Source organism: Cheilinus undulatus, linkage group 1 (assembly GCF_018320785.1).
Source record: "Cheilinus undulatus linkage group 1, ASM1832078v1, whole genome shotgun sequence".
NCBI classification, from domain to species: Eukaryota; Metazoa; Chordata; class Actinopteri; order Labriformes; family Labridae; genus Cheilinus; species Cheilinus undulatus.
In genome coordinates this window covers 56,527,663-56,545,716 of record NC_054865.1, presented here as the reverse complement: position 1 = coordinate 56,545,716, position 18,054 = coordinate 56,527,663, and the positions used below count along the sequence as shown (strand labels likewise).

Here is an 18,054-nt window from a genome sequence, read left to right as displayed (position 1 = left end):
TCTCAATCAGGAGAGGGCAGAACTTTCTTCCGAGAGGAGTGGGCCAACTGACCCTGGGGGGTGGGGCTAACTCCCCTCATGGTACTTGAGGGGATTCTGGACAGGCCAGGGGCACATATTTTTTTTAGAAAAGCCTGAAAAAGAGATTTTTGCTTAATATGTCCCCTTTAAATGTGTTATATTTATCCCAGTAACTAACTTTGCCATTGAACAATGAATTAAACCAAACAACATGATTCAGTTATCTAAAATGCTCATTTGGGCAGCATGCAAGTGCACAGCTTTTACAGATATATATACAGATATATATATATTTTTTACAACAATATGAATAATGGATGACAGGGCAGGAAACAGGGCCAGCGAACTGTGGTGTGAGGCCTGATCCAGCTCAGGCTGGTCCAGATGGAGGGGGTCAGCTGGGAAGATACCTAGAGAGATTGGGCATGGGCCGTGAGCAGGCCTGGTGAATGGCCACCACTTTCCCTACTTGGGGCAGTAGTTTGGACCATTGCATAATTCCGGCTACTGTCATCTGAGGCATCGTTAAGAGTAGCCACACATTGAGTATCAGATGGAGCTGACAGTTGGGGTAAAAAAAGTGATGGTTGGAACTACATTTTATTTTTGACTCAGTTGGTAGAGCCAGTTGTCTTGCAATCAGAAGGTTGTGGATTTGATTCCCTGCAGTCAAATGCCGATGCCTCCTTGGGCATGACCCCCATTTGCTCCCATTGCTTTGTCACTGGTGTGCAAATGGATATGGAAGCGTCTGAATGGGATTAGCTAATACTGATAGTTGATTCTACATAGCAACCTCTGCCATCAGTGAATGTGTGAGTGAATGGGTATGAAAAATGCTTTGAGTGGTTGGACAACTAGAAAAGCACTATACAAGCTCAACTCTGTTATATCCTGACAATTATCAGTTGTTGTTAATCATCTTCCTGTAATGGGGTGATGCAGACTCTGTGCTTTTCAGCACAATGTGAAACGGTGTGGTGGATTCCAGCATTATTTTACCTATTCTAGTTGAGTTTGGTTTATTTCCTCGGTTTTTGTTCCAAACTGGCTATCCTGTGTTTCGTACTGCTGCAGACAAGTTCCCTCTGGGAATGATAATGTTGGAATTAAAATGCTAATCAGTGCAGTTTAATCGACTTTGATCCTTTAGCTGAATTAGGGCTGGATCAAATAGAGCTTCATTATTTAAAAATGTAGAGTAATGGCATGCTGCATATTCAAGAACGAAATAATGAGAAGAGGAGGGAAAATGTAGCGTAAAAATAGTACAAACAATGCTTTAAATCAGGGGTGTCAAACTCAGTTGCAGCAGGGGCCGAAGTCTGAATTTAGGTCTAACCTGAGGGCCTGACAGGGTCAAGATTTAACCAAAAACTATCAACTATGTTTTCACAGGTGGGGAATTAAACAGTGATGATAAAGGATTTTAAGATTTCTAAAAAAAATAAGTAAAAAATAAACAAATAAATATCACAGCATCAATGATACTGTGTATCCAGGTCAAATAAATGCGAAATAAATAAATAAATGAGTTAAAGGCTCAAAATCTAAGATAAAAAGTCAACTTATCAGTGCTGAAGGTCAAAATACAAAATTAAAAGTCAAAATACGGTTTTAAAAAGGCAAATATATGAGATAGAGACTTAAAATCACGAGTTTAAAGGTAAAAATATGAGATAAAATTCTAGATCAGGAGTTTAAAAAGTTAAAATATGGGATTAAAAGTCAAAGTTAGCATTTAAAAGGTCACAATATGATTGACAATGAAAAATTGTGAACCTAAAAAGTCACAATATGAGAGAAAAGGTCAAAATTAGGAATTTAAAAAGTCAAAATAGAAGATAAAAATCAAAATTGTGACTCTAAAAGGTCAAAATATGAGATAAAATTCTAGATCAGGAGTTGAAAAAGTGAAAAATTGCACTAAATGTCAAAGTTAGGAGTTTAAAAGGTCACAATATGATTTAAAATAAAAATTGTGAACCTAAAAGGTCACAATATGAGAGAAAAGGTCAAAATTAGGAATTTAAAAGGTCAAGATATGAAATAAAATGTCAAAATCCTAAGTTTAGGTCAAAATATTGGGATGCAAATGAAAATATGAAATGAAAACACAAATTAATTTCTTTCCCTTTTTACTATTTCTACTCTCTACTTTTTCAGATTTTTATGACTTAACAAGGTTTTTTTTTTAATTTTCAAGGTTAAATTTACATTTTTATACTGGAGGAAATCTGCAGACCTCATTCGGGTGAGCCCTTCTGATTAAAATATCAAATGATCTTGCAGGCCGGGTAAAACTGCACCATGGGCCACATTTGGCCCCCAGGCCTTGTGTTCGACACCCGTGCTCTAGGGCCACAGGTTGAGTACCACTATTGCAGAATGGATTCTATAATGGTGCTAGCTTCCTCATCATAAGAATGAATCAGCACCTTCAGAGGCAACAAGGTTCCAAAGAAAAAGTCTGCAGAGGTTTAAAGAGATAAATATCGGAGAAGAGAGTGTAGGTGGCTTTGCAGATTTCTGCTGGAAACAAATGAACAGTAGATTTAAATACTGACCTAGACTCTGCTGCCATCTGAGTGACCTTAACTGTTATTTTACAAACACTATTTTGGGATTAGATGATAAAATCAGAGTGAAATTTATACAAAACTCACAAAGCATCATCATCATCATCAGTGAGCAGTAAAGCCTTTTCTGTGTCCATGCTGTCCAGCTCTGCAAACTGCTCGCGGCCACTTCGGTTGTCAAGGTCCTCATCACTAAAGAAACACACAAACACATGGAGAGCGATGAGGAAAGCATCCATGGTGCTGATACAAGGCTACTGAAGAAGACTGATCACCTGAACTTGATGAGATTGGTCCAGATGAGAGGTGGGCAGAAAAAACACACCACGAGTTTGGAGATGGCCGTGTCCGTTGTCATTGACCCCCACCAGATCTTAGTGAGCAGAGCCTGTTAAAGTCAAATGTTTGAGTAGTTTCTGTTATCAGAGAGAGTTTAGAAAAAGGAGCATCACATTTCAGTTGAGATCACCACAAGAGGGCACAGTGAGTCTTATAATGCATTTTATGTTGGGGATTATATCCTTAAAAGCTCCAAACAGGAAGCCATTCAAGCTGGGGAATAGAAAAAATGCAAATTTTCCCTCCCTATTAAACCATTTTTATGTGGCATGAGTCCTTCTCCACAGCTCTGTCACTGCAGTTTGTTATGAGCTCACTGACATGAAGGGACACCTGATGCTTGTCCAGCCTTTGTCAGTAAAACAGGCCAGTAAAATTCTCTGCAAACACTGCACATGCACTGAATTTCAATTAACAGAGTCCCATTAAAAACGGATATATTACTCCAACCGTGCGCTTTAAATAAAATATTACTTCACTGTCAAGAGTTTTTTTTTGCGTGCAAACTTTCCCTGCTGACACTGCATACCAATTAACTTTCAATCATGACTTTGTAATGACAAGGACGTCTGCTGGATGTTTAGGCTGAATAGGAGTCCAGTGAGCTGCAAAAAAGTCACTTTGAAAAAAGTAATGGCTAAAGTTTTAAACAACTGCAGGGTTTATCAGTATTCATGTACACAAAGCAGCAAAATAGAAAGTCTAACTCACTTAATGGTGTGGAAATGTTGGGAAAAAGTTAAAGATACTATGACAGGAAATAAAATTTGGTAACACTTCACAGAAGCTACACAAATGGCATAATTCATGTGTCACAAAACGCTAATTAACCAGGAAAGGGATGATGAATTAACTGCTAGTTAATAATTGGTTACAATGTGGATGATTTGTAACTCTTCATTACACTTTTTTGGTGGTTAATGGGTGAGCCTGATTTGTACTTCTGCATCAAATCTATGCTAGAGCTTCTCTGAAAGGGCTCAGCCTCTTTAAGGCACAGTCTGGTGTTTGCTTCACTCTGCAGTACTATGACCAAAGCTACCTGACAGAGCCATTTTTGGGTCTGTCCCTGATCCTGCGTGTTGGTTTGTGTGTAGGAAACCATGGAAACTGAAACTGAAGGTATCAAGTAAAGGTTTTGGCTACTGCAAAACAAACCTGCTGCCGGTAGGTATTTCACCAGCTACACACACATTTTTATCTACTAAACTAACATTTCAACTGCAGTAAATAAATTCTTACCTACTAAACTATCATTTCAGATGCTGCAAAAACATTTCAGCTGCTGCAAAAACATTTCAGATGCTGCAAAAACATTTCAGCTGCTGTAGAAACATTTCATATGCTGCAAAAACTATCATTTCAGCTAGTGCAAAAACAGTTTAGCAGTTGCACCTTAAAAATCTCAGATTCGGCAAAAACATTTCAGCTGCTGTAGAAACATTTCAGCTGCTGCAAAAACACTTCATCTGCAGCAAACACATTTCAGCTCTTGCAAAAACATATCAGCTGCAGCAGAAACATTTCAGGTGCTACAAAAACATTTCAGGTGCTACAAAAACAGTTTAGCAGCTGCAGAAACATATGCCTGTACACAAACATTGAAAAAGTTAGGCTGGGCAATAGTTCCTGCAAATAATTGGACACTACAAAACATATTATTTCCTGGAAAATAAACATTTCAGCTGCTGCTAAAAAATTGCAACTACCATGAAATATTTCACCTGCTGCAAAATATTTATTATATAATTATAAATTGTAGTTCATCCTCCATTGTAAAAAAAAAAAAAAACAAAACAAAAAAAAAACAAAACAAAACAAAAAAGCAAATACAAAAAGAGAAAAAATAAAAAAGAAGAACCGGAGTCTTGAAAAAATGTTTTTCTCCTTTACTGGCAAACTTTGGCAAGCGTTTAATTTACCAGCTGGCTCCTCCCATGGTGAACAGTGATAATGTCAAAGGTTGTATTATGAGGCATTCCCCCTTGCGGTGCATTCCTACAACTCATGTGTTTGTTGCTGTGATTGTCCAGCAATGGATGTGACAGATTACTCGACCAGTCACCCTTCTAGATTTTTCCAAAGGATCTTTTCCCAAACTCCAACCATGGGCCACCATGGATGTGAAATATATCAGTCTATCTGCTGTGTCAGGTTACCACACAGGTGTCAAACTCAAGGCCTGGGGGCCAAATCCGGCCTGTGGAATGGCTATATCCCGCCCGTAGGATCATATCAAATTTGTATTATAACTGGCCCACCAGTATGAGGTCTGCAGATTTCCTCCAGTATAACAATGTAAACTTCAACTTGATTATTTAAAATATCCTTGTTAAGCCATAAAAATCTGAAAAAGTAAAGTAAGAAAGGTTTCATAAAAACTTTAATGTGGGGAAAGAAATTAATTTGTGTTTGATTTCATATTTTCAATTTTGCATCTCAAGATTATGACTCAAACTGTGATTTTGACTTTTCATTTCATACTTTGACCTTTTCAACTTAGTATGGAGTTTATATGTCATATTTTTATCTTTTAGATTCCTAATTTTATATTTTAAGTCTTATTTTGACCTTTTCAGCTCCTTACATTAGCTTTTTAATCCCGTATTTTGACTTTTAAACTCATAATTTCAATTTTTTCTCATATTTTGATATTTTGAATGAATATTTTGTACTTTTTATATCATATTTTGACCTTTTACAGTCAGACCTTTTTAAATTTAAGTCATAGTTTTAACTTTTTAAGTAATAATTTTGAATTCTTGCTCATATTTTGACATTTTCAATTCCTAATTTTTGGCTTTTTAATCCCATATTTTGAACCATCAGACTCACAATTTGAAATTTTAAGTCATATTTTCACTTTTAAACTCATGACTTGAAATTTGATCTCATATTTTGACCTTTCAAACTTATAATTTCAACTTTCTACTCATATATTTGCTCTTTAAAAACATTATTTTTCTATTTTTAATGTCGTGTTATCTTTTGAACTAATAAATTGGATTTTTTTTTCTCAGATTTGAGCCTGTAAACTTATCATTTTTACTTTTTTTGAATTTCTAAATGATTTATCATCAGTGCTAATTTTTTTTTTTTAATATATATATTTTATCACTGGTGAAAATGAGGTTGAAAGTTATGGTTAAATGTTGACCCTGGTTAGGCTCTCAGGTTAGACCTAAATCCAGAATCCGGCCCCTGCTGTGATTGAGTTTGACACCCTTGGGTTAACATGTGTAGACTTCTACATGGTTTCAGGGCTGCATGCTTAAGCTAAGGCATACACTTGATGCAGACGAACAAATAAGGCTTAATTCACCAAGTTTTATAAAGAAACTGATTGGATTCAGCTGATCGTCATTCTAGATAGTTGCTCATTACTAAATCATGATTTATTCATTACCTACTCTGTTCTTTTTCTCCCATTCTAACTGGAGCATCACACTGAGAAGTTACTCTGTATTCAGTTTTTACCTTAAGCAGCAGTTAGTTACTCACCTAAGCTAGTACTAGGACTAACTGATAAGTTAAAGGTGTATTGTGTACCATATTTAAACCTTAACTGAAAGGGTTAACAGCGCTTATGCAAGTGTCGACTTGTTACCTGAACTCCATCGTGGGCAAAGAAGGATTTTGCATCCGCCTCAGTTGCCAAGTTTAGAACCGTAGATTTGCTCCAGCAGTGAGTTCTCCTCACTAACAAAGCATAAGCCCTGTCTTCACTGTTGGAGTAACACTCTCCAAAGACATCTGCCACAATAGGAACAGCATGTGCTCATTGTCAGACACTTGAAAAACTTGCACAACCAGATGTATATTTCATTTCCCTCCCATGGAAGTCGTTAGCGTTTGCATTTCTGAATTGTTGAACGCACTGAATGCACTTCATGCGATGTTTGACCTTTATTTTTCTGATTACGCTGTCAGCTTTTGTCGTCAAACAGTTTGTGTACTCACCAAGGGCGAACTGCTCATACTTGGCCTCCTTCATGCTCCTTGCAGACTCAGCTTCCGACTCGAGTCGTGCCATCTCTTTCAGAATCTTACAACCCGCCAGCGCTGCCGCAACAGCCTCAGGGCCCTGAAGGATTAAAAGAAAGCTGGATCTAAGAAATGGGTCTGACAGAGGGATCTGAGGATTTTTCTGCTCCTTAATGGCAAGGACTGTGAGCATCAGGCTGCAATTATTATCACCTGAAAGTCCAACAACTGTCTCTGCAGGCCCAGCTTGATATTTTCTCCCTCATGTAAATAACACCTGTATTTACATGTGATAAATAATTCAAGAGCTGGAGGTTGTAGTTGTTGTCATGTCCACTGAACCTGCTGGCAATTAGTTTGGCTGTGATGGAAAGTACTAACTTTTGCATTTCAGTATTGCATTTTTGATGAATGTGAAGAGATGCAAGATCGTTTTTGGATTTGTGGCATTATTCTATCCATCTGAGAAGAAGAAAACCACCTCAGCTCTCTCGATTGTTCCAGTAATTCTGCACGATTTTGCCCATTTACTCTCACTCATTCTGCTAAACATTTCTAAAACATGTCTTCAGTTTTCAAGGCTTTTTGATGTTTTTTCCTCTCTTCCTTCCTTCCAAACGATGATTTCATTTCATATCAGTGCACGATGAAAATCAAATCTTTTCAGACTTTGTTGAGATGATTCAAAGGGAATTCCAAGTCCTTAGCGGCTTCACTCTGAGTTACACGATGTGATTAAAAGCACAGAGTGATCTGAAAAATAACGTACCATCATCTCTGCTTGTTGGTGTCAATAACCTGCATGTGCTGTGAAACTTCAAGTAAAAGCTGATCCTCATTTAGGACTCAGTCTCTTTGACTAGACTGCTGCTGCTGCATGTTTAGTTTTCAAATCAAAACCATGGAGAAAAAAACAGGTTTTTAAACATGTATTTTTAGTTATTATATACAGGGAATTCTCCCTCTCCCCCACAGTGCTGCAGGTTTGCATTTATGGGCTCTCTTACAATGAAAGATCTATATCACGGGTGTCGAACACAAGGCCCGGGGGCCAAATGCGGCCCAAGGTGCAGTTTTACCTGGCCCGCAAGATCATTTCACATTTTAATTAGAAGTGGCTCACCTGAATGAGGTCTGCAGATTTCCTCCAGTATAAAAATGTAAATTTAACCTTGAAGATTAAAAACAAACAAACAAAAAAAAAACCTTGTTAAGTCATAAAAATCTGAAAAAGTAGAGAGTAGAAATAGTCAGGAATGAGGGAAAGAATTAATTTGTGTTTTCATTTCATATTTTCATTTTGCATCCCAAGATTATGACCTAAACTTAGGATTTTGACCTTTTATTTCATATATTGACCTTTTAAATTCATAATTTTGACCTTTTCTCTCATATTGTGACCTTTTAGGTTCACAATTTTTATTTTAAATCATATTGTGACCTTTTAAACTCATTACTTTGACTTTGAATCCAATATTTTCACTTTTTCAACTCCTGATCTAGAATTTTATCTCATATTTTGACCTTTTAGAGTCACAATTCTGATTTTTATCTTCTATCTTGACTCTTAAACTCTTGACTTTGTACTTTATGTCATATCTTGACCTTTAAACTCATGATTTTAGGTCTCTATCTCATATATTTGCCTTTAAAACCTTATTTTGGCTTTTAATTTTGTATTTTGACCTTCAGGACTTATAAAGTTGACTTTTTATCTCAGATTTGGAGCCTTTAAGTCCTTACCTCCGCCAGGGAGGTTATGTGATCAGGTGGGTTTGTTCGTTTGCTAGTTAGTTAGTTGGCAACATAACTCAAACAGTTATGGACGGATTTTGATGAAATTTTCAGGAAATGTCAGAAATGGCATAAGGAATAACTCATTAGATTTTGGGAGTGATCCGGATCACCGTCTGGATCCAGGATTTTTTTTAATGATTCATTAATATTGGGAGATAGGGCTAATGGCGCAGGTCTGCGCTGTTACCACTTTACACCAGGAGATGGCGGACATAAGTAACTTCAACCTCAGTAACATTTTTGGGTGTGTTTCTATTCAAGGTTTTGGAGTTTATAGAGTTTGAAAGACGCACGCCTAGTCGAGGGGACAAGTCGGAGCATAACAGAGAGAAAGACACCGAATTGTAGCGAGAATACTCATAATACTGGGAGGAATAGAGGAATATTTACCATCTGACATGACTTTCAGTCATCCGGTGAGACCATGGGTGAGACTGTCAGTGTATCTGTTGGCACCAGCAGGCAACGCTTCTGCCATGAAAGTCCACCCGTAGCGAAGCCAATGCTTTGCCTCACCGTGTTTCCACCCCAGTGGAGAGGGAGTAATTGGCAAATGCTGTGGTGGGGGGCACATGGGGATGGATCCAGGAATGTTTTTAAAGGTTTCTTCATTATTGGGAGATAGGGCTAATGGCGGAGGTCTGTGCTTTCCAAGTGCTTTTCTGTTTTTTCTTTTTTGTTTTTTAGCATTTATTTGACATGGACACACAGTAACATTGTAAAGTGGGCGAGCAAGCATAACGGTAAGCCACAACTCAACCAGCTCTGTCCTCCAAGACTGTGCTCATCCTTTAAATTCAGAGTTTCAGCTTCTTCTTTGTAGACATCTTTGTTGCTCCTGAAGGGAGAACTACCTTCAACTATAGCACTTCTCAAGTTTGGCTCTAAATCTGTGTGGACAGGTTTCAGTCAGGCTTGCACTTCAGTTTTACTCCATTTTTCTGTGCAAAACTGCTTCAAGTCCAGCCACAAATTCTCTATTGCACTGAAGTCTGGGCTTTGACTCGACCACTCCAGAACATTCCCCTTGTTGTCTTTAAACCATCTGTGTGTGGCTTTCTCTGTATGCTTCAGCTCATTGTCTTCAAGGGCCAACTGCCAAGAAGCATCCCCACAGCATGATGATGCCACCACCGTGCTCACAGCGGGGAGGGTGTGTTTGTGGCGTGTTCATTTGGGTTCAAAACATAGTGACCTGTCATACAACAAACCTAAATACAGATTCATTTTCACTTTACAGGGTCTTTAAAGCTCTGTCAAGCTCATTTACACAGAGAAAGCCTGGCTGTGATGAGATATTTTTTATGATACATCCCCCAGGTATCGTTTTTCTGTGTAATAAACTTTTATATCTTTCCTGCATACAAGTTTTGGTTGGAAATAATCAAAGAGTTCTCCCATGTTGACACCTGTCACAAATAAAAGCAGGATAATGTCATAGTCTGAAATAATGAAGCAGGCTAGGTTATTTATTAAAGTTTAACTATTACATAAGGGCCTGAAAATCCTCATATGCTCCTTTGAATATCAGTGACATCGAGAAAAATGTGATCTATTGTTTTCTTTCAGAGAATATGAGACAGATACCACTGTCATATCTGTACATGCAGTGAGATACCAGAGCCAGCAGGTTAGCTTCGTTTGCATAATGACTGGAAATGAGAACACAGATGGCTTGGCTCTGTCTGTACAATGACTCGGTCTGCAGCAGCACTGCTCCATAAAATATCTCATCCAAGTAGAGAATAAGCTCACAAAAAGCCACAGCATGTTTTACCCTATATTTCTGTAAAATAAGCCTTACTGTATCACTTATGTACTGTGTGTATTTTTGGCAGACATGGGTTCACTTATTTCCCTTGTTTATAGTCTACTGCTAAGCTGGAGTTTTATCAAATTCCAGCTTTATTTCAACATCCAGACATGATGGTGGTACAATCCATCTTTATGTTTAACTTCTTCTTTTTTCTGTATATTAAACCTAACTGGAGCCATGGAAGGAAAAGCTGTCTACATAAATGTAATTAGTGTAATTCAAATGGCAAATAAATAAGTTTGAGAGTATGCCTTCTGGTAATTTATCGGAATAGTCTATTATGGAGTTAAATGCTCCGTGTGTGGTGTACAGTGTAATATCCTCTAACTAAGCAGGTGGAGGTTGGCGAGGTTTGCATAATTACTGGAAATGAGAGCACAGGTGGCCTGGCTCTGTCCTACGATTCTGTCTACAGGAGCATTGTTGCACAGTCATTTCCCAAACAAGAAATAGCTCGGTACAAAACACTGTGAAATCACAACTGATATCAAACCCTTGTAATTAAAATGTATAGATAAAATGTAGGGCCACTGAATTATCTATGGACCCGTCCACACGGAGATGAAAACGATATATTGCCGTTTCGTTTTGAAAAAGTTTTCCATAAAAATGGAATGGTCTCAGGAAATATCCGCGTAAACACGGAACCACTGAAACGACTGAAAACGCTGTAGTGCATATGCCAAGCCTGTACGTGTCGCTGTAATGCTGCCACGGAAATGCACCGAAGGAGAAGAAGTTCACAGAAAACTGACGCAAACTTTCTTCTAGTTGCCCTTCTGGTTGTTCTCCGTGTTGGATTTAAGAACATATGGCATTTGCTTTTCATGGTGGTGGTAAAGGAGCATCAGAATTTGCTGTAAAAGCCATAACAAGCTCAGTAGCTTCTACAGCACGAATACAACCGTGTAGTCCGCCATTATTGTTTTGGCCAGACCCACGCAGGCGCCTTGAGAGCTATGTGTGATGTAATATGTTCAAGAAAGATGCGGATAGCCATCCACACGGAGACGAAACGGTAGTCGTTCACAGATTTATGCACTCTGGGACCTATTTTTAAAAAGTATCGTTTACAGTCACCCGAAACGCTGTTTCCATGTGGATGAAACGCTTATACGACATAAAAATTTTGCGTATACTCCTGAATTTGTCTCTGTGTGGACGGGGCTTATATTGGGGGTGTCAAACTCAGTGACAGCAGGGGATGGATTCTGGACCAGGTCTAACCTGAGGGCCTAACAGGGTCACCTTTCTAACAATAAACTGTCAACCTCAGTTCATCAGTGATAAAATGTGACAAAAACTTAGCATTGATAAATAATTTTGAAATTTGAAAAGTTAAAAAGATGAGTTTACAGGCTCACAATCTGAGAAAAGTAAATTTATAAGTTCCAAAGGGTAAAAACATGAAATTGAAAAAATGTTTTTAATGGCAAATAAATTAGAAAAAAAGTCAAAATAATGAGTTTAGAAGTTAAAATATGAAATAAAATGTGTGTTCATGAAATTAAAAGTCAAAATATGATTCAAAATTCTAAAATGTGAGTCTAAAAGGTCAAACTATGGGAATATGAGGTCAAAGTTTGGAGTTGAAAATATGACATAAAATACAAAATAATTAGTAAAAAAAGGTAAAAATAAACTTAAAACAAAAAGTAAGGCAATTTGTGTTTGGTACATTATTTCTTTGTTGTAACAATATTTCTTGGTGATAAATTTTATACTGTTAGAAAGCCTGTTTATTACCCTTTTAAATGATGCCACATTTGTGAGGATCATGCATTTGTGGGATGAGCAGCAGAGCTGAGTATGCGGGTTGAGCCCATGGAAAATGTGCCAAATCTTCAGTCAAAATTATGAGTTGAAGTTCTCAAAGTATGAAGTTAAAAGTCATAATACTAAATTTTAGTCCTTATTGTGAGATGCAAAATTGAAAATATGAGATTAAAACACAATTTTTTTTTACACATTCCTGTCTTCTTATCTAAATATGTTTACTCCTTACTTTATCAGATTTTATGACTTAACAAGGATATCTTAAAATCCTCAAGGTTAAGTTTACATTTGCAGACCTCGTACTGATGGGCCAGTTAGAACAGAAATATGTGATCATCTTGCGGGCCGGATTTAACTGTTCCACGGGCCGGATTTGGCCCCAGGGCCTTGAGTTTGACACCCGTGATCTATATTGATTCTGATCAAATGTTTCATTTTGGTTGTTGAAGAGCATGTTCAAAATCAATTATTTTGCATTTAAAACCACACATTTCCGGTTTCTTGGTTAAGGTTTAAACAGATGCAATATTCTATTATGTAAGGGCTAACGCCCGAAGAGGTGTCCAATTACCAGGGATTAATGGACGACGTGGAGGCCTGAACCGTCTGACACCCAGAGTATCCATCTGCTTTGCAAGGTTAAATAAAGGTATCATCTTTCTAAAATGATGCTTGAATATGAGTTTGTGTTTGTCAAATGAATGAAAAGACTCAGTCTATGGGTATTAAATGCAAAGTTTATCCTATAGTTTCTATTTTTGTTAGTTTCCAATTGCTGTCATGGTCTTTTGTGGCACTGCAGTGTTTATTGTGTAAATTTATCTGACCACCAGTTTAAAGCACGTTTTACACACTATTCTTGGAATAAAAACCATCTATGGGACTTAGATGACAATGACTAAAGAAGGAGGGACAGACTAAATCACAGGCCTCTCCTCTGAAGTGACACTCAGTGTTTGATGCCTCCTTTTATAAATGATCAATGATAGTTTTACATTGCGCTGTATATTATAATTCCATGCTTCATATGTATGCACATATCTAATCCAAGCTTTTCAAGCTTTAGAGGGCCTGCAAGGATAATTATGATGAGGCCTTCAGCGTGAATGATGCTTCAAAAAATCAAATTATGAACACAGAGAGAGCGGCCAGAGTCTGAGCGCTGGAATGATTTGCAGAGGGAGATGTACACGCAGTGAATGTAATTAGCATAATTTTAGATAATGTCTGAGATAGGACACCGTGGTGGAAAACATCCGGGTGACTGCTGTGAGATTACCATAATTAGTTCTCTTAGTTTTGGGCAGAGAAATAGAAAAATGAGAAAGCAGTTGCAAACAAAGAGTAATTATGTTGATTGGTGAGTCATGACCGATTTTAATTACGGCAGGAGCACCAACCTTTGGTCGGCGAGACCCCTATTGTATCTGCTCTTTTCAGCAACTCCTGGCCTGTTCTGGGGGCCTTAACATGCCCCAAACTCACCAAACTTCCCCCAAAATTGTCCCCCAGTGGAAATAGACATCTGGTGATGGAAATGTGCAATTCTATCACACAGTGGCCCCTAGGGGGTGCCAAAAGTAAGCGAGGTCACTGGGTAAGAGCTACGAGCATGGCAATTTGTACACATATGTATCATGATTTAAAAAACTCTCCAGGTACCATCCTCTGAAAAGTACAGGAACCGCACTACAAACAGTTAAAGGTCAAATTTTGACATTTTTTTTGGCGTTTTTCACTGATGGGCATTTTGCACATTTAAACAAACTCCTTCGAGGGATTTCATCTGATTGACTTCAGAATTTTTGTGCTCAAACTAGAAAACCTGGAGATCTAAAGTTGTGCGAACTGTGAGATTTCAACTTAGGGCGGGGCTGTGACCGGTGGCCAAACCTAAACTACTTTTTTCTATTTTTAAAGGGGCTCTATGCAAGATTTAGAAAAATATCAGCGTAGCGACACCACCGGCCATTAGGCGAACTACAACAACACTGTGTTGCTCGTCCACGACGGCGCGCTCCTTGCTCATGAACAATCCTCCGGTTTATCAGCTGATACACACGCAGACCAAGGTGATTTACCGGCATCATATCTACAGAGGAGGTAAGTGACGTAACACTTAAAAGTTCTAAGAACTAAAAATGAAAATGAATAAAGTATATTTTAACCTCTAGTGCGGACATGGCACAAAATTAAATATTGGTTCATATGAGGCGATTAAAAAAGGACGATATTTTTGTGACCGTTTCTGTGAATAAACAACTTAGCTACTTAGTGCAGCATTGACCAATTTTATTGTCTTTTTACGTGTGTAACGTGTAATGTGTATTGAATGGGACGCGTTTTAGAGCAGAAGCAACAGGGCTAACATTGCTTAGCTCTGATAATGGTGCCTCAACCGCGAATATCAGATAGCTGACATTATGTGTTGAAGATATTTTACAAACTAAGTATCAAGAATAGACTCAGTAAGTTGAGTCCAGTGCCAGGAAGCAAGAAAAAGATGCAGTATTATCTGGAAAACACTAAATGAGCAACGGACATTCTTGTTGTTTGGATAGCATCTTCATAAGCGAGCTAATGTGATGTAGCATATGGTTTATGCAACATAAAACGCTACATTGTATTTCATGGTTCGGAGTGATGCCTTACCTTTTCAACAGAAAGACGGCCATCTCTGGATCGGTATTTATCCCGAGCGAAGCTCCCTCCATTTCTCAAATGCTCCACTGATATTTATCCTAAATTCCCCCCTGCGTCGATCACACTCTCTTTTAGCCTGACGGGCTTCAGCAGATAAAACTATCTCAGTTTTTTATGTATTCGCGGCGTTTATGTGGGTGTTTGGGCTGAGCTAGCTGGAAGCAGCCTTCTCCATTCAACACGCTGTTGTCAGGTATAAACAGAGCAAGGGGGTGTGCACATTACGTAGTACCTGACGCCACTTCGGTTAAGATTTCGCGGAAAATTTGGCCCGAATTCTTCACAGAGAAATGACTCCACAGGCTTATACAGGCAAACAAGGAAGACATAAAGAGCCTCATTCTTCACATCGGGATAAAGTGCGCACCATTATATATTCAAAAGTGGGAAGTTTTATAGCAAAAGTCTTACAAAGAGCTCCTTTAATGCTTTAGTCAATCATTATCAAACTTCACAGGGATGATCACACATTGACCCTGAATACATTCATATATCAGTGTCAGTCACAGCGCCCCCTACTGTCAATTCATCATTTCCACCCATAATTTTTGGAATTTTACCTTTAAATATTCAGCCCCCGCACACCATTAAGCCTAGGCTTCTGACTTTTGGTCTGCATATGGGTCATCATCAGACCTACAAAAAAGCCTCTTGGACCCATGGCCAAATCCAAACAGGAAGACACGTGCCAGGGTCCTTCAGCGCTGCTTGCAGCCCCAGTTCTCATTCATTTCATCAGAACTTTGGACGCACGTAGGCCTTGTCCCATCTTGTTGAATGTGCGGCCCTTTGAGCTTTCATTTGACTAATGTTCTTAGAGATAAGATAGCACTTTAGTTTTATTCACCTAAGTTCTTGATAAATGCACCATTTGCACCATTTGTTTTTTTTTTTTAATCTGTAGCAACATTTCCATATGGCAGGACTGACCTGCACCTGCTTCGCACTGGCTCACATCTCTCTTACACACGCTGGATCCAGAATACAAAGCACCACAGTATAAATTCAGCTCACTTCACTATGGTTTGACCACTTTTTGCCGATTCCATGCACATTTCGACTTTCATCGATCGAACCACACAGAGCTGAGATTGCAGGAGCCTAGCTGACAAAAGAAGCTGACAAGACTGACCATGGCCCAGAAGTAGTTAGCCATCTGCTGTCGGTTCTGCAGGACGGCCCAGAGGAAAAGATCCCTCCAAGGATGCTCGGAGCGCTCCTCCAACTCAGCCAGGTTCTTCTGGGTGTGAAAGAGGCGACCTTTCGCTGGCTTCTCCTGGAGAACAGCACAGAGACAGTATCACACACGTATTACATAGACAAACAGTATAGCTGTTTTTTTTTTTTATCTCCAACAAGTGTCATTCCCTTTTAAATATGAATAATATCCTTGAAAAAGGGAAGAAAACCCTTTTAGCTACACAACATTGGTATAAATGACCCTGGTCCAGACACTCAGGATGGTTTGAAATATATAAAAGGCCTGTAATCATTGTCACTGCACCCTCAGGAAGGTGCAAGCTGATAGCCTTGGTTCATTTTTAATGTTTCTCGCTCTATAAATTGAAGGCCTTTATATTTTCTAATCCATCCTGAGTGCCTGAACCTGATTCATTCATAGCAGTAGTTTTCAGTCTTCCTTTAATTAAATATTCTTCACTTCCATTTGTATCAGTGATATTTTAGGGCAGAAACATTCCTGCTGCCTCTCTTTTTCCACATTATTTATTTCCTGTTATTAAAATAGAATTGAGGGCATTGCATGGATTAACTTGTTAGTCCAACCCCAATTCCCCCCAAAAGCCAGGGCGCAGAAACAGAATGTATTTACAAATTATTATTTTATTCACAATAGAAAATTAACAACGTATCAGATAATGCAGCTGAGACATTTTACAGTTTCATTAAAAAAATATTCGCTCATTTTGAATTTAATAGCAGCAGCACATCTCAATAAAGTAAGGACAGCGCCATGTTTGCCATTGTAAGAATCCCTTCTTCTTTTAATAACACTCTGTAAATATCTGGGAAGTGAGGAGACTAGATGATGGAAGGTTTGGTAGAGGAATGCTGTCCCATTCTTGTCTTGTGTAGGATTCTAGCTGTCCAAAAGTCCTGGGCCTTCATTGCAGGATTTTTCATTTTACAATGCACTGATATTTTCTGCTGTTGAAAGGCCTGGACTGCAGGAAGACCACTTCAGCAGTTCATATGCACTATTGCTCAGTCAACTTAAAATGAGCTTTTTGCAGGGAAGACAGCGGCATTTCTAGATCCTGTTGACATGTGGCTTCTTCTTTCCATGATCCAGCTTTAACTGTCAGTGCCAACTGTGTCGACAGACAATGATTCCTGGAAGTGTTCTTGAGCTCATGCATGGATTTCCAGTACAAAATCATGCCTGTTTTTAACCCTGTGTTTTATATGTCTGGAGTATTATTACCGTAACTCTGTCAAAGTTTGTCCAATCAGAAAAATTCCAACAGCGTTGGAAAGCTGAGAATTGTGGGCATGCCAAGCAGCAACCTCCGGTCCTAAAAAATGAAGCTGATGCAGATGTGCAAAAATTTGCTATACCGCGACTGTCCACTTGAGGCTGACTGCAGGAAAACCAGAAGTTCCGTCTTCACACATGTTAAACAGCCGGTTTTGACACACAAAATAAACTGGTTTACAGCCTGGTTCAAAACACCAAACATGTCTCATTAGCTAGTGTCTTATTGTGCTCCCACTGTACGGGGGGCTGAATTTTTTTGTACCACGATCATTTGGGTTATATTTAGGATAGACCTCACTTCACGGTGATTGGCACGTCTCATTTGATTGACAGATAGCTCGGCAGGCAGAGGCTCAGTTTCTGCCAACCGGAATGCTAGCTAGCTAGCTGACAGGAAGTTGCGCTTAGTGGGCGGGCCTTTAGGTTGATCCCAAGTTTGGTTAAGACCGCGATTTCAATATGGAAGCATCCACGGATTGGTTTCAAAAGCCGTTTTAATCTGCCTATTGTAAGCAGACGACTGACGTCACACAGGGTTCGTC

General features: G+C 38.7%; 1 protein-coding gene across 1 annotated transcript in view; it reads right to left on the bottom strand.

The window, feature by feature from the left end:
- trpm5 (transient receptor potential cation channel, subfamily M, member 5) overlaps positions 1–18,054 on the bottom strand; it is a 64,809-nt gene that overhangs the window by 20,592 nt on the left and 26,163 nt on the right. Inside the window, exons 12-16 of the mRNA XM_041789139.1 lie at positions 16,148–16,291; positions 6,900–7,023; positions 6,547–6,692; positions 2,876–2,988; positions 2,688–2,792 (exon numbers count right to left, since the gene is read on the bottom strand). Of these exons, the coding sequence (XP_041645073.1) occupies positions 2,688–2,792; positions 2,876–2,988; positions 6,547–6,692; positions 6,900–7,023; positions 16,148–16,291 (632 nt within the window). The remainder of the gene's footprint in view (positions 1–2,687; positions 2,793–2,875; positions 2,989–6,546; positions 6,693–6,899; positions 7,024–16,147; positions 16,292–18,054) is intronic.